At 59.3% G+C, this 17,536-nt stretch overlaps 1 protein-coding gene across 2 annotated transcripts; it reads left to right on the forward strand.

Moving 5' to 3' along the window:
• Positions 1-742: 742 nt before the first annotated feature.
• RAC2 (Rac family small GTPase 2) lies at positions 743-17,004 on the forward strand. 2 transcript variants are annotated; one of them, XM_072844076.1, is made up of 7 exons: positions 743-921; positions 3,975-4,046; positions 11,171-11,288; positions 11,804-11,866; positions 12,265-12,424; positions 15,734-15,866; positions 16,483-17,004. In XM_072844076.1, the coding sequence occupies exons 1-6, from the start codon at positions 887-889 to the stop codon at positions 15,862-15,864; spliced, it is 579 nt and encodes a 192-aa protein (XP_072700177.1). In that variant the 5' UTR covers positions 743-886; the 3' UTR covers positions 15,865-15,866; positions 16,483-17,004. The 2 variants fall into 2 exon arrangements, with proteins under 2 accessions (XP_072700177.1, XP_072700179.1); XM_072844078.1 differs by lacking the exon at positions 16,483-17,004 and having other exon boundaries at positions 12,265-12,431; positions 15,734-15,794.
• The last annotated feature ends 532 nt before the right edge of the window (positions 17,005-17,536 follow it).

Below are 17,536 nucleotides of genomic sequence, written 5' to 3' on the forward strand. Positions count from 1 at the left end.
TCAGACCTTCCATTTGCCCGCTGTTAAAATGAGCCACGGATCCTCGTTCTGGGGTGCCTAGTCCCCCAAGGCAGCCTCCAGCACAAGACTGGCTCCTGTGGGGTACTGCCCATCACTTCCCTTTTACTTTTTCTCCATCAGCTGGCCTCCACCCCCTGCCTGCCCCAGCTGCCCCCCCCATCCCCCTGTACCTCCCATCCTTCCACACTCCAGGACCCCCACACTCGCACCTGCTTGGGGGAGCCTTGCACTTTGCTCACACAATCCCTCATCTGGAGTGCCCTCTCTCTGGCACCACCTCTCAGGCACTGGCTCAAATGCTCAGAGGCCCCAACTCTCCCTCTGTGTAGCTCTGAGTTCCCCTCCCCAGAGATCCCCCACCCTGACCCCATCACTTCCTGCCTTGTCTTATGGACACATGTGTCAGGTGGCATCTTCCCCAGGGATCGGCTGTACCTTTTGCACCCTGGACTCGCCAGCATCTGACACTATGGCTGGCATACAGCAGGCACTCATTAAATGCTTGACACTTAGAATTAAGATGAACTGAATTTCTGGAAGCTTAAGTCTTTGGAGAACAACTGTGGCCCTACCCCAAGGGCAAGCGGGGAGGCCCCAGCACAGAGGGTCCCCAGGTCCCCTGCTGGCGTCCCAGCCCAGCACCTGAGGGGCCCCGAGTCCTACCAGACCGCATGCTCCGCCTTCTGCAAACGGCTGTTGGGGCAGCAGCTTGGGTAAGTTCCCCTTCCGCTTCCTCCTGCCTCCTGTCCTGCTGCTGCTGCTCCTCTGGCGGGGCGCCTTGCCAGGCTCTCCAAACCCCTGGAGCCCGCGGAAACGCTCTGTGCCCTGAGCTGTCACCGGCGCTACCTCCCAGGCCCGGAGCGAGATGCAGGCCATCAAGTGTGTGGTGGTGGGAGATGGGTAGGTACCTGGCTGCACCTCCTCACCTGGCAGAAGCTCTCTCCTGGGCTACCCCTGAGGCCCGCCTGCCCTGGAGTCTCTGGGGGGCAGCTGGGAGAAACCACTGCTCCCTTCTTGTCCTGGGGCCCAGGGAGAGCCCCCGAGGTAGGGAGAGGACAGCTTCATCCTCTTTGCCCACTTCACTCCGGAAGCTGCCTGGGTGGAGGTGGGTGGAGGTGGGTGGAGGGCACAAGACTGAGGGTGGAGGTGCCTGGGGCCCTTCACTTGCACCCTGAGAGCTGGAGCAGGTCTCTTACGGGAACCATCTTCAACTCTGTGGATGCAGGTGGGGGGTGGCCTTTTTCATCAGGCTGGCCTGGGCTCCAGTGGCTGGCTTGCATGGCTGTGTGTCCTTGGGCAAGCCACAGAGCCTCTCTGAACCTCAGCTCTGCCATCTGGGAAGAGACCACGCCCCCGGGATTGATGTGAGGGTCACCTGACATATTTTGAGTGGCTGTCCTGTGCAGAGAGTGCTCAAGAAGTATTAACCCCCCTCCCCCCTCCGGTGCTGTCCCCTCCGCCTCAGCCTGCCTGGTTGGGGAGGATGTGCGGGGTTTGTGGGCGAGGAGCAGAAGGGGGAGGGGGACACGAAAGGAAGGTGCAGCAAGGAGGGACAGGAGGGTGATTGGGAGGGTCAGTGAGGGCCAGGCTGGGCTGCGGGGGGGTGGGGGGGCAGGGGAGGGCCCTCAGCTGTCAGGTCTCAGTGGCCTCAGGTTGTCAGGTCCCCGCGGGTCTCTGTGTAACGACTGGTCTAAGCTGCCCATCTTGGTGCTGGCCAGCGACAATGTCTCTGGGTCCAGCCACCTGGGGTTTTCCGTGAGTCCAACCCAGCAAACCCCCCAGCATTTCTAGCTGGGCGGGCCTCCCTTGCAACTCTCCCATTCTGCAGAGGGGCAGCCTGAGGCCTGAAGAGACCCAGATCTTCCCGGGCCCGGGGCCCCGTGGCCCTGACCTGTCGGCCTGACTTGGGCTCTGATCAGTCTCATGGGAGCGGGTGCATTACCAGGCAGCCCTCTGCTGATTCTGAGGCACCGGCTTGGCCTTATCTGCCCCCGGCCCAGCCCCGCTCACTTCCTCTTTGTATCTGATCTGAGGAGGGGAGGGCAGAAGCCAGCATTCAGTCATTCAGAGTCACCTTGGTGGCAAGCTCTGGGGAGGGCAGCGGTGGGGAGAAGGTGGCCAGCCTCTTCAGCATAGGACGTGGCAACACCAGAGTGGAGCTGGAGGGGACAGGGCTGCCCCTCTGGCTGCTGGACTTCCCACTGCACAGCCCAGGTCCCCTCCCAGCCCAGCGGCCCCGCAGGCCCAGGGAAGGCAGCGCGCCACGGCCATCGCTGGCACTGACTACGGGCCAGGAGCTGGACCCCCTGGAACCCCTCCCATTTGATCTTCCCACCAACCTAACACTAGGCCCATTTTACAGGTGGGAAAACTGAGGCTCAGAGAAGTCAAGTAATTTGCCCAAGTCCTCGTGGGATTTGAGGCCAGGTCCCTCTGACTTCAAAACTCAGTGCTCTTAACTGCTGCTCTCTCGGGTGTCGGGTGAGGTGGGACGGGAAGAGGAGGGAGGTCAAGTAATTTGCCCTCATGTAGACTGGCTGCTACACTGTGCCAGACGTGGGCTGGCTTCTTCTATGGGCTTTTTTTTTTTTTTATTTTTTTTTATTTTTTTATGATAGTCACAGAGAGAGAGAGAGAGGCAGAGACACAGGCAGAGGGAGAAGCAGGCTCCATGCACCGGGAGCCCGACGTGGGATTCGATCCCGGGTCTCCAGGATCGCGCCCTAGGCCGAAGGCAGGCGCCAAACCGCTGCGCCACCTAGGGATCCCTCTATGGGCTTCATCTAATCTACCACTCAGCGCGCTCCTAGGAGAAGTAGCTCATCTTCTCCCCATTTTCTAGATGGAGAAACTGAGGCTTCTGGAGGCTGAGTGCCTTGCCCGAGGCCGGAAGGTGGTGGAGCTGGTGTCTGGAGCTCTGGAGCCCAGGCGCGTGATCGCAGAGCCCTGGTCAGGCACTGTGGCTTGTCCCCTTCCGTTCAGTGGTCTCCTGGGTATCTCCCCGCCCCCTGGCCCCTTCTTTTTTTTGGGGGGGGGGGGCTGCACACTCGCATTATTTTATTTTGCTTTTCCAGTCTGAAGCTACTATCATGGGCGTTTAGTTATACAAATGACACAAAAAATAAAAGACCAAGACACCCAGAGTGAGATGTATGGCCGAGATGAACTGGTAGGGGCGGCTGGCAGGGGCAGGGCTGGGAGCCAGGGGCCTGGGGATTCCCCATGGGGCTCCCGGTGGAGGGTGACGCCCAGCTACATCCCACCCCGAGACCCGAGGAGTCCAGGACGGGGAGCACCGATCACACCGGGGGTTCTGGCTGAGGCGGCGAGGGGGCTCAGCACCACCAGATGGGGACAGAGGCCTAGGCAGCCCCCGGCCCCTTAACCCTGTGCCCCACATCCGGGTCACCTGGGAAAGCTGGTTAAAAATACAGATTCTGGCAGCCCCGTGGCTTGGCGGTTTAGCGCCACCTTCAGTCCAGGGCATGATCCTGGAGTCCTGGGATCAAGTCCCACGTCAGCCTCCCTGCATGGAGCCTGCTTCTCCCTCTGCCTGTGTCTCTGCCTCCCTCTCTCTCTCTCTCTCTCTCTCTCTCTCTCTCTCTCTCTCTCTCATGAATAAATAAATAAAATCTTTAAAAAAATAAATACATAAATAAATAAAAATTAAAAAAATAAAAATACAGATTCCCAGTTCGACCCCACCCCCCATGATCAGAATCTCTGAGGTAGGACCCTGGAGCCTGCCCTTTAACAAACACCCCCGATGACTCTCAGGACTTGGGTTCGGGACCATTGAGGTTGGCATCCGCAGGTGGGGACACTGAGGCCTGGGGAGGTGGGCCTGGGTCTTCCCTGAGGGCTGGGCTCGGGGACGGGGCGGGCACCCAGAAAGCTCCCAGTGTCAGGGGCAGGGCCATGACCGCTGTCCTCTGGAACTTCCTGTCTTCCAGAGCCGTGGGCAAGACCTGCCTTCTCATCAGCTACACCACCAACGCTTTCCCAGGAGAGTACATCCCCACCGTGTGAGTCCTGCGGATGCGCGGGGGGCTGGGAGGATGGGAGACACATCATCGCCAAGCCCGCCTCCTTCCCAGGCACGTCCTGTGTGCTGGGGCCCAGGGTGGGCACCTGGGGGTCTCTCTGCCTGGCGGGGCTGCCTGGTGATCCTAATGACCAGTGTTGCAACTTTGCGACGGCCAGTGAGGACCAGTGCTGAGGCCCCCGGCCCCCGGGTAGGGAGAGACTGGACGTGGTGGGGTGAGGCAGGAGGCGAGTGGCGCCTTGATGGGCCTGGGCCAGAGTGGGACACCGGACTGGGGTTGGGCAGTGGGGGGGGGGGTGAGGAGGCGGCTGTCAGGGCCTTGACACTAGGGGACAGACAGCAGGACAGGGGCTGTCGGTGGAGAGGGCCCAGGGAAGCCCTGCCCTCCTGTCGGGTGTGGAGGCGGGTGTCATTGCCGTGTTAGGAGTTTGTGGGTGGCAGCCTGGGTGGGGGAAGGGTAAGTGGGGAAGCACCAGCCCTCGGAGGCCCCAGCACTCACTGGACAACTTCCCCACCCCAGCACCGCACTCAAGGCTCCGTGTGGGCTTCTCCCGACCTCGCCTTCCTATGTCACAGCCCTGTCACTGCTTCATGTTCTGTCTGCTGGTCCCCACCAAGCACTCCCCGGGCATTTCCTCTTCAGGGCCTTTGCTCAGGCTGTTCCCTCTGCCCAGAGAGCCTTTCCTTCCTACGTGTCTAAGACGTCCAGGCCAGCTCCTCCTCCGGGAGCCATTCTCATCCAGCCCCAAGGACCTCTCACCCCCTGGAGTGACTATATCTGATCTTCCCCGTGACTCTGAGTCTCTGCAGGGCAGGGAGCCTCACCCAGTTCTCGGGTGCCCCCATGATCTTATGCACACTACGATCTACACATTGTCTTATACACGATGGACGCGTTTTGAGTTGACCTGAATTGAACTTCATGGAGAGGCCCCCTAGGAGGATCCATCAGAGCTGCCCTCCATCTACTGAGCACCTACTGTGTGCTGGCCCCCACACAAAATGTCACCCATGTGTACCCTCATTTGATCCTCAGGAGAAGCGGGTGTTCTACCCAGGTCACCCACGAGGGTGAGGCTCAGAGCAACTAAGGGGCCTGTCGCCCAGGACACTGGCCAGCACCTCGACCCGGGCCGGAGGAAGGAGGTAGCCAGGACCCAGCAAAGAAACCAGGGCAGGGAGCCTGCAGCACTGGTTTTAGCCCTAGCTTGGCTCCTGAGTCCCCAAACGCCTGGTGCCAGTGCTTGTCCCTCTCTGCACTTGCCCTATTTGCACCTTTGCCATCAGTCATCAAACGTTTATCAGGCACCTTCTAATGCTGAGGGAGGGCTGGCTCGAGGTGGGAGGTAAGGCGGTTCCTGCAGAAGCTCATTGTCACCAGTGGCATGACTGTACCCCTGCCCCTGCCTGTCCCAGCTGGGCTGGGGGCCCATGTGCTGAAGAGCCTTAGACCAATCACTTCCCCTCTCTGAGCCTCAGTTTCCCTTTTATAAGGCCAGGGCTGGACTGGGCAACCCCAGGCTCACTGCCAGGGTGCCTCCCGTGGCCAGGGAGAAGAAAGGCGTGTTCTCTGGTGCAAGATGGTGGGACTAGCTAGGGCCAGTTGTTCTCAGCGACTTGGAGAACAACTCGGGACACCGGACGCCCTTGCAGGACAGACAGAATGAAGCAGGCAAGGTCTATGTTCCCAGGATTCTGGGGAGTTGGGCAGATAGTAGGACAATCTTGAAATTCTTAACCTTTGAACAGGAGGTTTTGCATTTTTCATTTGGCATCAGAGCCTACAAAGGATGGTCCAGTTGTGCATGTCACCCTCCTTTGTCATCTAGGACAGAGTTGCTCAGCTCTGGACAAGCCCTCCGAGGGGCTCCTGCTACAATGCCTGTACTCCCATTGTCAGGGGGAGATAAATCATGCTGAGCCCTTGATGTTGGAAGTTGGGGGTCACTGGGGAGAGCGGAATTGGGGAAAACAGGGGATCTTTAGCACAGAGATAAAGGTGGGGGTACCTGCTGCGGCTTGGGGCTGGGAGGGTTTGCTGGGGGTGGGCGGGTTTCCTGGGACCTGGAGGCATGTGCTGCTGCACACGATCAGATAAGCAGGTGAGCTGAGCTCAGCTCATGGCCAGGGTGGGGGTTAATAGCTCAGGGTCATACCCCGTTTCCTCAGATGGGGGGACTAAAGCCCGCCCTGTGGATGGTCTTGTGCTGGGTGTCAGGGATACCAACACATGGCAGGAAGACCCTGTGATCTAGGGGCTCTCCCCTTCTACCTCTCCCCTGTACATTCTCAAAAGGAAGCCCAGATGAATTTTCAAAAATGAAAATTAGATGCAGCCATACCTAGGCCTAAAAACCCCCCAAGGGTCCCCTTCACTCTTGGGACCATCTCTTCTCCTGGCATGTGAAGCCCTGAATGGCACCTGCTCCAAGCCTCACCTCTGGCCATACCCCCCCTTACCCACCCTCTCCAGACTCCTGGGCTTCCTTGCGGATCCCAGACACACCTGTCCCCACCCCCCATGCCTCTGTCCTCCTCCTTCCCATCACTCAGCTCCCTGCTCGGGGGTCAGCACCCTGACCCACCGTCCCTCCTGGCACCCAGGCCCCCCCATCCCACCGCTCCATGTTGTTCAGGCCCTCTTCCTAATCTGACTTCCCCTGCTGGCAGGGAAGCTCTGGGAGGACAGGGCCCTGGTCTGCCCAGTTCACTGCCATCACACCACCTTCTAGGGCAGAGTGAGCACATCACTGGTGCTCTGCAGTGACTGGATGTGCTGGCCGGCTCTGAGAAGGTGCCAGAACTCAACCACCAGTGGGTAGCTCAGGGGTGGTAGGGAATGTTCGCGGTTAGTTTAGGTCGGATTGGCCAGTACTTGGTGTTCGCCTTCATTTCACCTCCTGGCAAGTGGAGCCTGGTAATCCATGAACACGGAGACACCAGCGGCCCTGCTGGGCTCTCACTGCCCCTCACCCCTACGCCTACCACCAGGGGTGTGATTCACTCACTGGGCCCCGCTGCCTCCAGCCTCCCTCACTCATGCACCTTCTTCCGTCCCCTCGTGGTCTGCCTGGGACTCCCCCCTGCCACCCTCCCCTCTCGCTACCAGCTTGGTAAGACCCTCCGCACTGGCCCCCCACTGCCCCTCTGACCCTTCTCCCAGACTTCTCCATCCAGTGGCCAAGAGGAGCCTTTTTTTTTTTTTAAGATTTTATTTATTTATTCATGACAGACACACAGAGAGAGAGAGAGAAAGAGGCAGAGACACAGGCAGAGAGAGAAGCAGGCTCCATGTAGGGAGCTTGACGTGGGACTGGATCCCTGGTCTCCAGGATCACACCTTGGGCTGAAGGCGGCGCTAAACCGCTGGGCCACCCGGGCTGCCCAAGGAGCCTTTTCTAAAGGCAAATATGATCACGTCACCCCCTGCCTGGTGAAGCCTCTCAGCAGGGCCCCGTTGCCCTGAGGACCAGGACCAGAGTTCCAACACCCCTCCTGAACGGGTCAGTCCCCCCGGTCCCCACGTCACCAGCCATGCATACTCCAAGGTCTCTGGGTTCCTGAATACACCACCTTCCTCTCTGAGTGTGGGCTTGGGTGGGGGTCAGGTGATGCTGGGTGCAGAGCCCCCTTCCTCCTGCCCCCAATCCCCTCCTCCTCTCCATGCCAGGGTCAGGGCTGGGCCTGGAGCCCTGGGGATGCAGAAAGAGGCTATGGACACTCTGGGTGAAAACACTCCATCTGTGTGACCTCGGACAGGTCACTCCTGCTTTCTGAGTCTACACCCTCAAGTATAAAATGGGGACAATGGTGGCATCTGTTAACTGGGCCCACTTAGGTGGTCTAAGTAGGAAGGGCCTGGAGAAGTCATTGACACCCGCGGGTGCTCAGCAAACATGAGCCATCTGGGAAGCCCCATGCCCAGGCTCAAACCACCCACCTTCCAGCCATGAAACAGCCCCCGTGTTTACCATGTGGGATTTTCTGAATTGGGGAACAGCACTTAGTCCTTGCTCTGCCACCAACTGACTATGAGATCTTGGGCAAATGCCTTCCTGTCTGTGGGCCCGTTTCCTCATCTGGAAAAAGGGGTGAGGACTGGCCAGGCTGGTGTGAGGTTCCTCTGGTGCTGGCCGCCTGTGAGTCTCAGGAAAGGAGACCCCCGGGAGGCGCGGGTCCCCGCTGGCTGCCTGCGGAATCTCTCTGGCTCTGGAGGCTGGACCTCTGGGGAGGGACCAGTGGGTATGTGTGAGGACGTGGAAAATGAGATCACTCAGCTCCTCAGCATCTCCCCTCCGGGTGGCTTGAAAGTCCTTTCTCTTCGGATCTTCCTAAGGGCCACACGAGAGAGGACTTTTTTGCACATTGAAGAGCGTGAGGCTCAGAGAAGCTAGGTTACTCACTCAGGGTCACACAGCCAGGACGAGGCTCATAAGGAGCCTTGTGCCCTCCTAGCTCTGGGTAACTGTCCCTGTAGAAATCACAGCCACGCCCCCAGGTCATTTGTCCACTTGCTTACAAGAGGTGTCACAGAAGGAGCAAGGCTCAGTCCTGGCTCCTTCACTTATGATATGGAAAGGTCACTTGACATCTTGAGGCCTCAGTTTCTCCATCTGTCCAATGGGAGTAACTTGAGGTCCTTTTCTTGGGTTACATGGGACTTCAAGATCTAACATATAAAAGTCCCTAGCCTTCTGCCAGGCCCCCTATTCGGTGCTTGGTGCTGCTATAAGGTCCCAGGACCCAGCTCTAAAGGCCCCATCACCATGGCCCCTGAGACCCTGGGGATGGCTCTGAGAGGACCATGCCTTTGGCTCAGGGAATCTTGGGAGGCTCTTTGGCCCCAGAATTTCAGGCTGGACACTAGAGAGGAGAGTGTCCCCACACCCTAAGTGTGATCCAAAGGAATGTTTCTGACTGAGGCCAAGGACAACCCTAGGTGCTTCTTTCCCCATCATGCCCTGTGGTGTCTCCCGGGACAGCGCCTTATTCCTGAAATCCCATGGCTGTATGGGTGGCATCCAGAGTTGGTACACGGGGCACCTACTACGTGACACGTGCTTTACTGGCCTCAGGATGCAGGGAAGAGCAAGCAAGGCAGGCTCCCCCGCTGTTTGGGTAAAGATTGCTGGGTTGGGGCCTGGACTAACTGGGGGAGCAGGGAAGCCTCCCTGAAGGAGGTGACCTTGAGATAGGGCTAGAGGTGGGTGAGGAAGAGTCAGCCGGGCACTGGGGACGAGGAGGGAGGGAGGAAGAAGAGTGGAAAGTCAGAGGAGGAGTGTTTGTAGGAGCTTCCAGGCAGTAGGGAGCGAGGCCATCTGAGGAATGGAGAGGTGACCGGAACACTCCATGGATGAGTACGCATGGTATATACTTCATGGTGTGCATACTCATCCATGGAGTGTTCAAAATCTCAGACTGCTCACTTTTGTGTGTTTGTGTGTGTGTGTGAGTTTCTCAGAACAGGTGTCTTTGGAGTTACTCTGAAGCATTAGGACTTCTTCAACCTGTCAGTGAGCAGCATTCTGTGAGGGCTTCCTGGAGGAGGTGGCATTCCAAGGGCTTCAGTTCAGTTTGCTTTAGTTCCAATCCACCCGCATTCATGGGTGCGAAGCCTGAGATTGCAGATGAACCCGGCCTGGGCCCTGCCCACTCGAGCCCACGGCCCTTGGCAAGACAGAGACACATTAACTGCAGTGTTTAAGGTCAAGACAAAGCAGTTGCCTAAGGGAGGGAACAAGAAGCTGTTTCCAGGTGGGGGACAGGGAAGGGGGTGGCCTGAAGGCTTCCCCACAGAGGAGGAACTGCCTGGGCAGGACTTTGAAGCATGAAGAGGAGACAGGGTGAAAGGGGGTGGAAGGGTATTCTAGAACGAGGCACAGGCAGGAGTGGAAAGCCTGGAGAGTGGGCAGGACCCCATGGCAGGTCAGCAGGAGTATTTGGACAAAGAGAGGTGGGGAAGGGCTTTCTGGGGAGGAGCAAGGACAGAGAGGTGGGCAGTGGAGGCCTTGCTTGGCTGGTGTATGAGGGGAGGAGAAGGAGGAGGAACCTGAGGTCTCAGTGGGCCAGGGCAGGGGACAGAGAGCAGGGCCAGCGTGGGTGGCCTCAGTGAGGAGAGACAAAGTGATGGCCCTTAGCCCTCCCGGGCAGTGGGTGAGCACAGCTGGACACAGGGCCGCGAGTGCTGGTGTGAGCCCTGGAATCACACACAACTGGTTTCTCACTTAGTTTGGCCAGTCGCTGGCTGTGTGGCCTTGGGCAGGTCACTACACCTCTCTGATCCCAGTCTTCTTTTCCACAGGCTGAGAAACCCGCACCTTCCTCTAGGGGTTATGTGTAGTGAGAAACCCAAATTGTTGCAGTGAATTAAAAAAAAATCTGGAAGCTTGTTTGGTTGCCCCGGGGGCCCCTCTGGGGCTGGCGGGAGATTTTAGCTGTTGATGCCGGACACAGCATGCGTCTTATCTGTGTGTGGGGGTGGCAATTCTTGAAACTGTCTGTGAGGATGGCTCTCGGTGTGCACTCCAGAGTGGCCTGGAGGACCAGGGACTTAGTGTCTGGGGACATCCTTCTGCCAACACAAAATAGAGATGCTGGATAGGAAGCCTCAGGTCCCACCGCGCGCCCTGCAGCGCCACTGGCCCTTCCCAGTCCCTAGCCCATCTCCTCCGGAGGCTCCTCTGCACCACCTCCTCCTCTCAGGGTTTGTTCGGGGCAGCGGGGCGGGGGGGGCACCCCAGCTGAGACGGAGTTCAGCTGGGGGAGGCCTCAGTCCAGCATAGGATGTGGGAAAAGTTGATACTGATGGAGCCAACAGTGTGCAGCCTCCAAAAATCACCTGTTGTCAGGATAGGCAAGGGCCGAAGGGTGATGGGAGACGACGCTTTCCTCGTGATGCTCACCTGCATTTAAAACTTATTAATGTCATGAATCAGCAGTGAGAAAAAAGAAAAGGAATGAAAAGCCGAGGGCACGGAGCTCTGGGACTCTGCCGCTGTGGCCGTCCCTTAACCCCCCTGGGGTTGCAGCCTCCGCACCCCACGAGGGAGGCTGGATGGGAGGGCCCAGGGGAGGCTGACTCTTCCGCTCACCTGCTCCCCACAGGTTCGACAACTACTCGGCCAACGTGATGGTTGACAGCAAGCCGGTGAACTTGGGACTGTGGGACACGGCAGGACAGGAGGACTACGACCGCCTCCGGCCACTCTCCTACCCGCAGACGGTGCGCTGCCCTGGCCTCCTCCCGGGCCGGGCTCGCCCTGCTGCCGAAGGGGCCACATCCGGGCCTGGGGGCTGGGGGTCCCCGCCCTCCTTCGGTCCCCCAGTTCTCTCTCTGCCCATCTCCTCAGCCCCTCTACCCCATGGGCTCTGGCACCCCCTGGCTCCCAGTGGTTGGGGGGCAGACAGACCCTGGATGAGGCTCCCATGGGGACCCCAGGATTCTGAGTCCCTGGAGGAGAGGTGGGGGCCCGCCTGGAGGTGGCTGCTGGGTGTGGGCATCCTTGGCCCTCCCTCTAGGCTGGCCAGGAAAGGGCTGGTGCCCGGGGAGGAGTAGGGGCTCTGGTGGCTCGCCCCTGACCTCACCTTCCCCATCTGTAGATCGGGGTGGGAGCGGCACCTGCTGCAGTGTCATGTGAGGATTAGCCTCGAGGGACAGGCCCTTCGGGGTGGGAAGGGCCCGGGTGGGAGGCCACCAGGCCTCCCCTCGTGGGTGACTGTTGCCTGCTCTGTCCCCAGGACGTCTTCCTCATCTGCTTCTCCCTTGTCAGCCCTGCCTCCTATGAGAACGTCAGAGCCAAGGTGAGCAGGACAGGGTGGGGCCTGGGGGGGCGGGCAGGTGACCCTGAGCAGGGGAGGGCCCCGTGACTTCAGGGCAGGGGCAGGGGCCGCAGAGAACATCCCCAGTGCCTGCCCACCAGGGCTGGGGCGGGAGGGGGGGGACTCGGGGGGAGACTCAGAGGGGGCTCTGAGGGGCCTGGGGTAGTCAGCTTTACCCCGCCCTCTATAACCTTGCCCCTCTCCTCCCCGCCCAACCTCCCAACCTCTGCCTGCCTTTCTCCTCTCATGAAATCTTGCTGCTGCCTCTCTTCACCCCCTTGTGCCCCCTCTTCTCTTCCATGCTTGGCGCCCCCACCTGCTCATGCCTATGCGCCCTTGGGCTGTCCCCCACAACTTCTCGGTCCTGCCCCCCTGCCCAGTGGTTCCCTGAGGTGCGACACCACTGCCCCAGCACGCCCATCATCCTGGTGGGCACCAAGCTGGATCTGCGGGACGACAAGGACACCATCGAGAGGCTGAAGGAGAAGAAGCTGGCGCCCATTACTTACCCGCAGGGCCTGGCCCTGGCCAAGGAGATCGGTACGGGGCTCGGGCTCAGATTGGGGAGCTGGCTGCCAGAGGGGCCCGACTTGGGCCCGGGCCAGGCTGTGTGACCCTGGCTGAGTCTCTGTGCCTGTGTTTCCTCATGAGCGAAACATGGCATAGTAATCATTCCCAGCAGTTGGGGGGCATCAAATGAATTCACACCCAGGGAGCTCCCAGCTCGGCACCTGCAGGCCGCACTCAGGGCAGGTCAGCAGCAGCACACGCGCCCCGTACGCAGACACTGAAACAAGTGCGCTGGAGCTGATGGAGCAGGGATAGAGTGAGGTGCGCTGTGGTTGCTCTGAAGACCAGCTGCCAGGTCAAGCTTGCGTTGTCCAGGAAGGCTTCCTGGAGGAGGTGCCTCTGCCTTAGTTTGAAGGGTGATTTCTCGCCTCTCTTTCCCTGGCCTCCCTCCTCACCCCAAGTGCTCTTTGCATCCCAATCACTGGGCCAGAGAAGTGAAGTGACTTCTCAAGGTCACACAGCCAGAAGGTGTCAGATCTGGGATTTGAATGCAAGACAGCAGATTGCTGGCTCAGAGGCCCTCCTCCCGGGGGCTCAGGGCTGCCCGTATCACTGATGGGTCTGGCCTCTCCCCTGGTGCCTGGGCCTGCTGTCCCGGGTCAAGCCCTGACCGGCCTGCAGCCGGGGGATGGGACACTTGTCCACGAGCCTGGCATCCCTAGCTAGGTGGGGCCGCCGTGAGCCGTGATCCAGCTGCCCGGACACTCTGCCTCGGCATGGGTTCCCGCAGGTCCAGGAGGTAGGGCCTACTTGGAACCCCAGTAGGTAGGGCCTCCCCGCCCCAGCCCTGCCTTGGCCTCACCACTCTTCCTTCCGCCGGAACTGGGAGGGCTCTGGGGACTCACATCTCTACAGGAAGAGAAACCGCAGCTGCCACCTCCTCCTTCCTGTGACTCGTCCAGCGACATGGCCATCTTCCTCAGGGGGCCTGGGGCTGCTTCTTAAGCCTTGAGTCCCCAGCCCCATCTTGGGCTCTTTGGCTCCTCGGCCTGCTGGCTTTCCTCACAGATGTGGGGCTTGTACCCTTGCTTTCTCTTGTTCTCTGACCGGCCCCAACTCCTTCTGCCCCCCGCTGACTCTCTAGCCAGCCTTGGACACGTCCCCTTCTAAAGCACCTGCTTCAGGACAAGGAGAGGGGCTAGAAGCCTGGATGCTGGTCCTGGCTCCAGCCTTGACCATGTGTGTGGCCTTGGGAACGTGGCTCCCCTTCTCTGTGCCTCAGTTTATCCATCTGTACAAGCTGGCCTGCGAGATCCTCAGAGGTCCTTTCTCCTCCGTAAGGAGGGGGCTCAGGGTCCTGCCTTGATCTCTAGCCAATCTCTCCTGGAACTGATCCCGAGTGGGGGTGGGGCAGGGGCAGTGACTGTGAACTTGACGAGGACCAGCCTCAGCCACAGGGGGGAAGTCCCGGGGGACCCACAGCTGCCTCTGCCCTGAGCCTGTGGTGGTGAGTTGTGGGGCCAGTCGAGGCCCCAGCTGATAATCACAGCAGGCTGATGAGACTGAGCACTTCTGGGGTGCCGGGCCCACTTTGTTCTCACAGCAGCTACGAGGGAGGGTCTCAGTGCCCCCACTTTACAGAACTGGAAAGTGAAGCTCCAGGAAAAGTCATTGGTTCAAGGCCACCCAACCAGGCTGGGGCAGAGCCCAGATTCAAAGCCGGGCTGCCTGACTCCATTAGTCATGGTCATTGGGGCACCTGCTGCCGCCTGCCCACCCCCTGGCCCTCTGCTGCTCCTCTGCCCCACCTGGCTCAGCTTGACAAGCTGTCCCAGGTCCCCATGTCCTAGACAGATGGGAGAGTGAGACACAAAGAGGGGGCTGGCTGGCCAGGCTCCTAGGGTGGACAGAGGCAGCGCTGAAGGGAGCCCAGCAGCCCCCCACACTCACCTCCACCCCTGCTCAGGACCCTTGCTCTGGAGGCCACCAGGCCAAAAAGAGCAAGAGGGTGGCAGGGTGCAGGGAGGTGACAGTTGGCCAGTGTGGAAGAAGTGGACACTGGCTATGGTCCCTTGCAGGGAGACAGTGGCCAAATGCCTGGTGACACGATTCTTGGCGTAAGAGGTTATAAGGTGATGAGGCTCCCGGACAGAACCAAGGGCACTCTGTCCCCACCAGCCAGGCCCTTGGGACCACTACCCACGCTCCCCAGTGGGAGTATGCTCCCAAGTGTGCCAGGGACGTGCTCTGTGAACCTGTCTCCTTGTCCCCGCCCCATCTTTTCTTTCTCTCTTTCCAACCCCAGGTCATCTGTGGGCTTCCTCCATCTGGAGGTCCTGGCTCCCCTCTCCCCAGCTGTGTGTCTCTGGGCCCCATGCTTCTCCCCCCTTAGCCTGTTTCCTCATCTGTAAGTGGGAAATCACAGTATTTCTTCACAAGGGTTTTGGAAGCACCCAGCTCGGTGCTGGGCAGAGAGCAGGTGCCCATCAGCGCCGGTCCACTTCCTTCCCCCACAGGAGCGGACTCCAGGGTGAGGGCAGAGTTCCCCTTCCTGCCCTTCTCTTTCCTCTTGTTCCTGAATTCAGCCCCCAGCCCCCTTCAAAGAAGGGGTGTTGTGGTTCCTTACTTCACGGAAACTGTGGTGTAGTGGTCATGGGAACTCACACAGGCTCCTTCCGGAAGGTCATGGAACACTGGCCCTGGGAGCGGGAACTCAGCCTGCCTTTCTGGCTGTCTGCTCCTCAGGCTCCTGCTTGGAGCCGTCAGGTGGAAGAAGTCTGGTCCCTTCAGGGGGGAGGGAAAGCTCTCTCCTCCTGTTCCCCTCCCTGGCAGCCCCCAGCCACCCCGAGGTGGAGGAGAAACTTCCAGCACGTGACTCTGGACAGATGAGTCCCCGCCTATGAGCCTCAGTGTCCTCGTCTGTAAAATGAGGTGACGCTAAGGAATGGTCAGGTGACATTTGGAAGGTCTTGGTGCCTGGGCCATGAGGGCCTCCTGGGGGAAGCATGGAGGCAAGTGTGTGGCTGTTTTCTAGAAGAAACTGAGGCATGGAAAGATTCAGTCACTGTCATGTTGCTCGAGCCCCTGTCTCCGCCAGGAATGCCTCCACATTCCTGCCTGCCTTCCAGAAAGTAAGGGCTTCCGCATTTAAGAGAGGTCGGACCTGCCTTGGGGGGCTCAGCCTCTCCTTTGGGGATCAGGCTCCCTCTTCCGGGCATGAGGCGGTGGAGGCAGAGAGTGGTGGTCACCCTACCCCACAGCCTGGCACAGGGGGTGCTCGGGAGAGGTTTCTGCCCATCCCCTGACCTTGGCCTCTGCCCTCTTGCCGCCCCACCCTAGACTCTGTAAAATACCTGGAGTGCTCGGCCCTCACCCAGCGAGGCCTGAAAACCGTCTTTGATGAGGCGATCCGGGCGGTCCTGTGCCCCCAGCCCACGCGGCCACAGAAGCGTCCCTGCAGCATCCTGTAGGGGTAAGAGCGCCCCTTCACCGCTTCCCCACCGCCCCCCACCCGCACACAGTAGGCTCGACCGGGGGTGGGGGGGGTGGTGTCCAGCCGCTGCCCAGTGGCCTCCTGTATCTCTGGGAATAATAGCATTTAGCCCAAGACAGAAGGGGGGGGGATCAAAGTGGCCTCAGTTTCCCTATTTGCCTGAGCCAATCCAACTCAGGGGAGCCTTCTTGTTTCCAAGAAGGAAGGTGCAGGGTATGGTATCAGAAAGTGCCAGAGCCATGTCAGGAGTGTCACCAGGCTTCCACCCTGCTGACCCTGCAGGAGGCCATGGAGGACAAGGGATGGAAGCAGAGCCCAGTGGAGTCAGGGAGACTCAACACCCACAGAGAAGGGTGGAGGCAGGGCAGACTGAGCTGAGAGCCCCTGGGGTGGAGGAGGGACCAGCATGGGGTGGAGGCTACCTGGTGGGGGGACAAGAAGGATGGAGAGGGTGCTGTGTGGTGGGCAAGCAGGGTGGGCTGGTGGGAGCTCCAGCCCCGAAAAAAAGTTGGGAGGTGGCAGCGAGCCTTGAGTCGGGAGCAGGCGATCTGCTTGTCCCCAGGTTCTCACCCTGCCCCGCATGTCTTCCTTCCAGGTTCCACCCAGCTCTCCCAGCCAGATGGTTCTGACCTCCGGGGCCCTCACCCAAAGCCCAGTGGCACCCTGGCTGGCCCTGCTGTCCCCTCCCCGTGGTGTTTCTTAGCAGATGGCTGCAGAGCTTGGTTGATCATCTTCTCTGGGCTGGAGGCCCCCTGGGGCTGGAAGGCTGTGAATTTGCAGGCTCTGCACCCAATCCCTTCCTGCTCCTGCCTTCCCAGGGGTCAGAGGGGAGCCACCCTTGCATTACGTGCCACATGTGGAAGCATCTGTCCATTTACCCCAGGCCCGCCCGATGCCTGAGTCCCCTCTGGAAATCTCGGGCCGGATGGTGCCAGCCACCACTTGCGTACCTTTAGGGGTGGGTCCCTCCTGAGGCAGGCTACTCCCGTATTGATGGTCTTGCTTGTCTGCAAGTTCTCCTTCTACTGAGCTAAAATGAGTGTCTCAGAAGTTTGCACCTGCGGCCTTAGTTCTTGTTTTTGGGACAACATAAAACAAATAAAATTTTCTGAATGTTGGTGGGTTCCTGCAACAGCCAGTCAAAAACCCGGGTCCAGCTGGCTCCTGCCATGTCTCAGATCTTTGTACGCCACTCACAGGATCCTGAGCTACATTTGCCTGTAGAAGTCTGGATACTTTCAGACTCTGCCAGTCAGAACTTTTGCCATTCCTAATTCAAGCTGCTTAAGCAGGAAATAAATCTATCAATCCAAATTTGGAAACATCAGGGGGACTCAAATCAGATCATCAGGGCTTGCTGTCCTGCACCTCTTTGCTCTGCCTCCTGCTGTCTGGTTCATTCTCAGGCAGGTGACTCGCAGAGCATCCTTCCAGGTTCAAGACTAGCAAAAAAAAAAATAAAAAAACAAAAAACAAACAAAAAAGAACTTCTGCCCCAGGCGAAGTTCTAATCAAGGTTTACTCTGATTGGACCAGCCTGGATCCCAGACCCCACTTCAACCAATCATATTTGTCCCCGTGCTAGAGCCAGGAGTGGAGGCAATCCCTTAAAAACCTGGCGTCCTTGGACACAGGGGTTGGTTCTCAAC

Source organism: Canis lupus, chromosome 11 (genome assembly GCF_048164855.1).
Source record: "Canis lupus baileyi chromosome 11, mCanLup2.hap1, whole genome shotgun sequence".
Taxonomy (NCBI): Eukaryota; Metazoa; Chordata; class Mammalia; order Carnivora; family Canidae; genus Canis; species Canis lupus.

What these genes read in the sequence shown, in the direction of transcription:
- RAC2 (XM_072844076.1), top strand. Translation starts at nt 887, where the DNA reads ATGCAGGCCATCAAGTGTGTGGTGGTGGGAGATGG. An exon ending in GGAGAGTACATCCCCACCGT is followed by an intron (nt 4,047 to 11,170) that starts GTGAGTCCTGCG and finishes TGCTCCCCACAG; the next exon opens with GTTCGACAACTACTCGGCCA. An exon ending in GGCCCTGGCCAAGGAGATCG is followed by an intron (nt 12,425 to 15,733) that starts GTACGGGGCTCG and finishes GCCCCACCCTAG; the next exon opens with ACTCTGTAAAATACCTGGAG.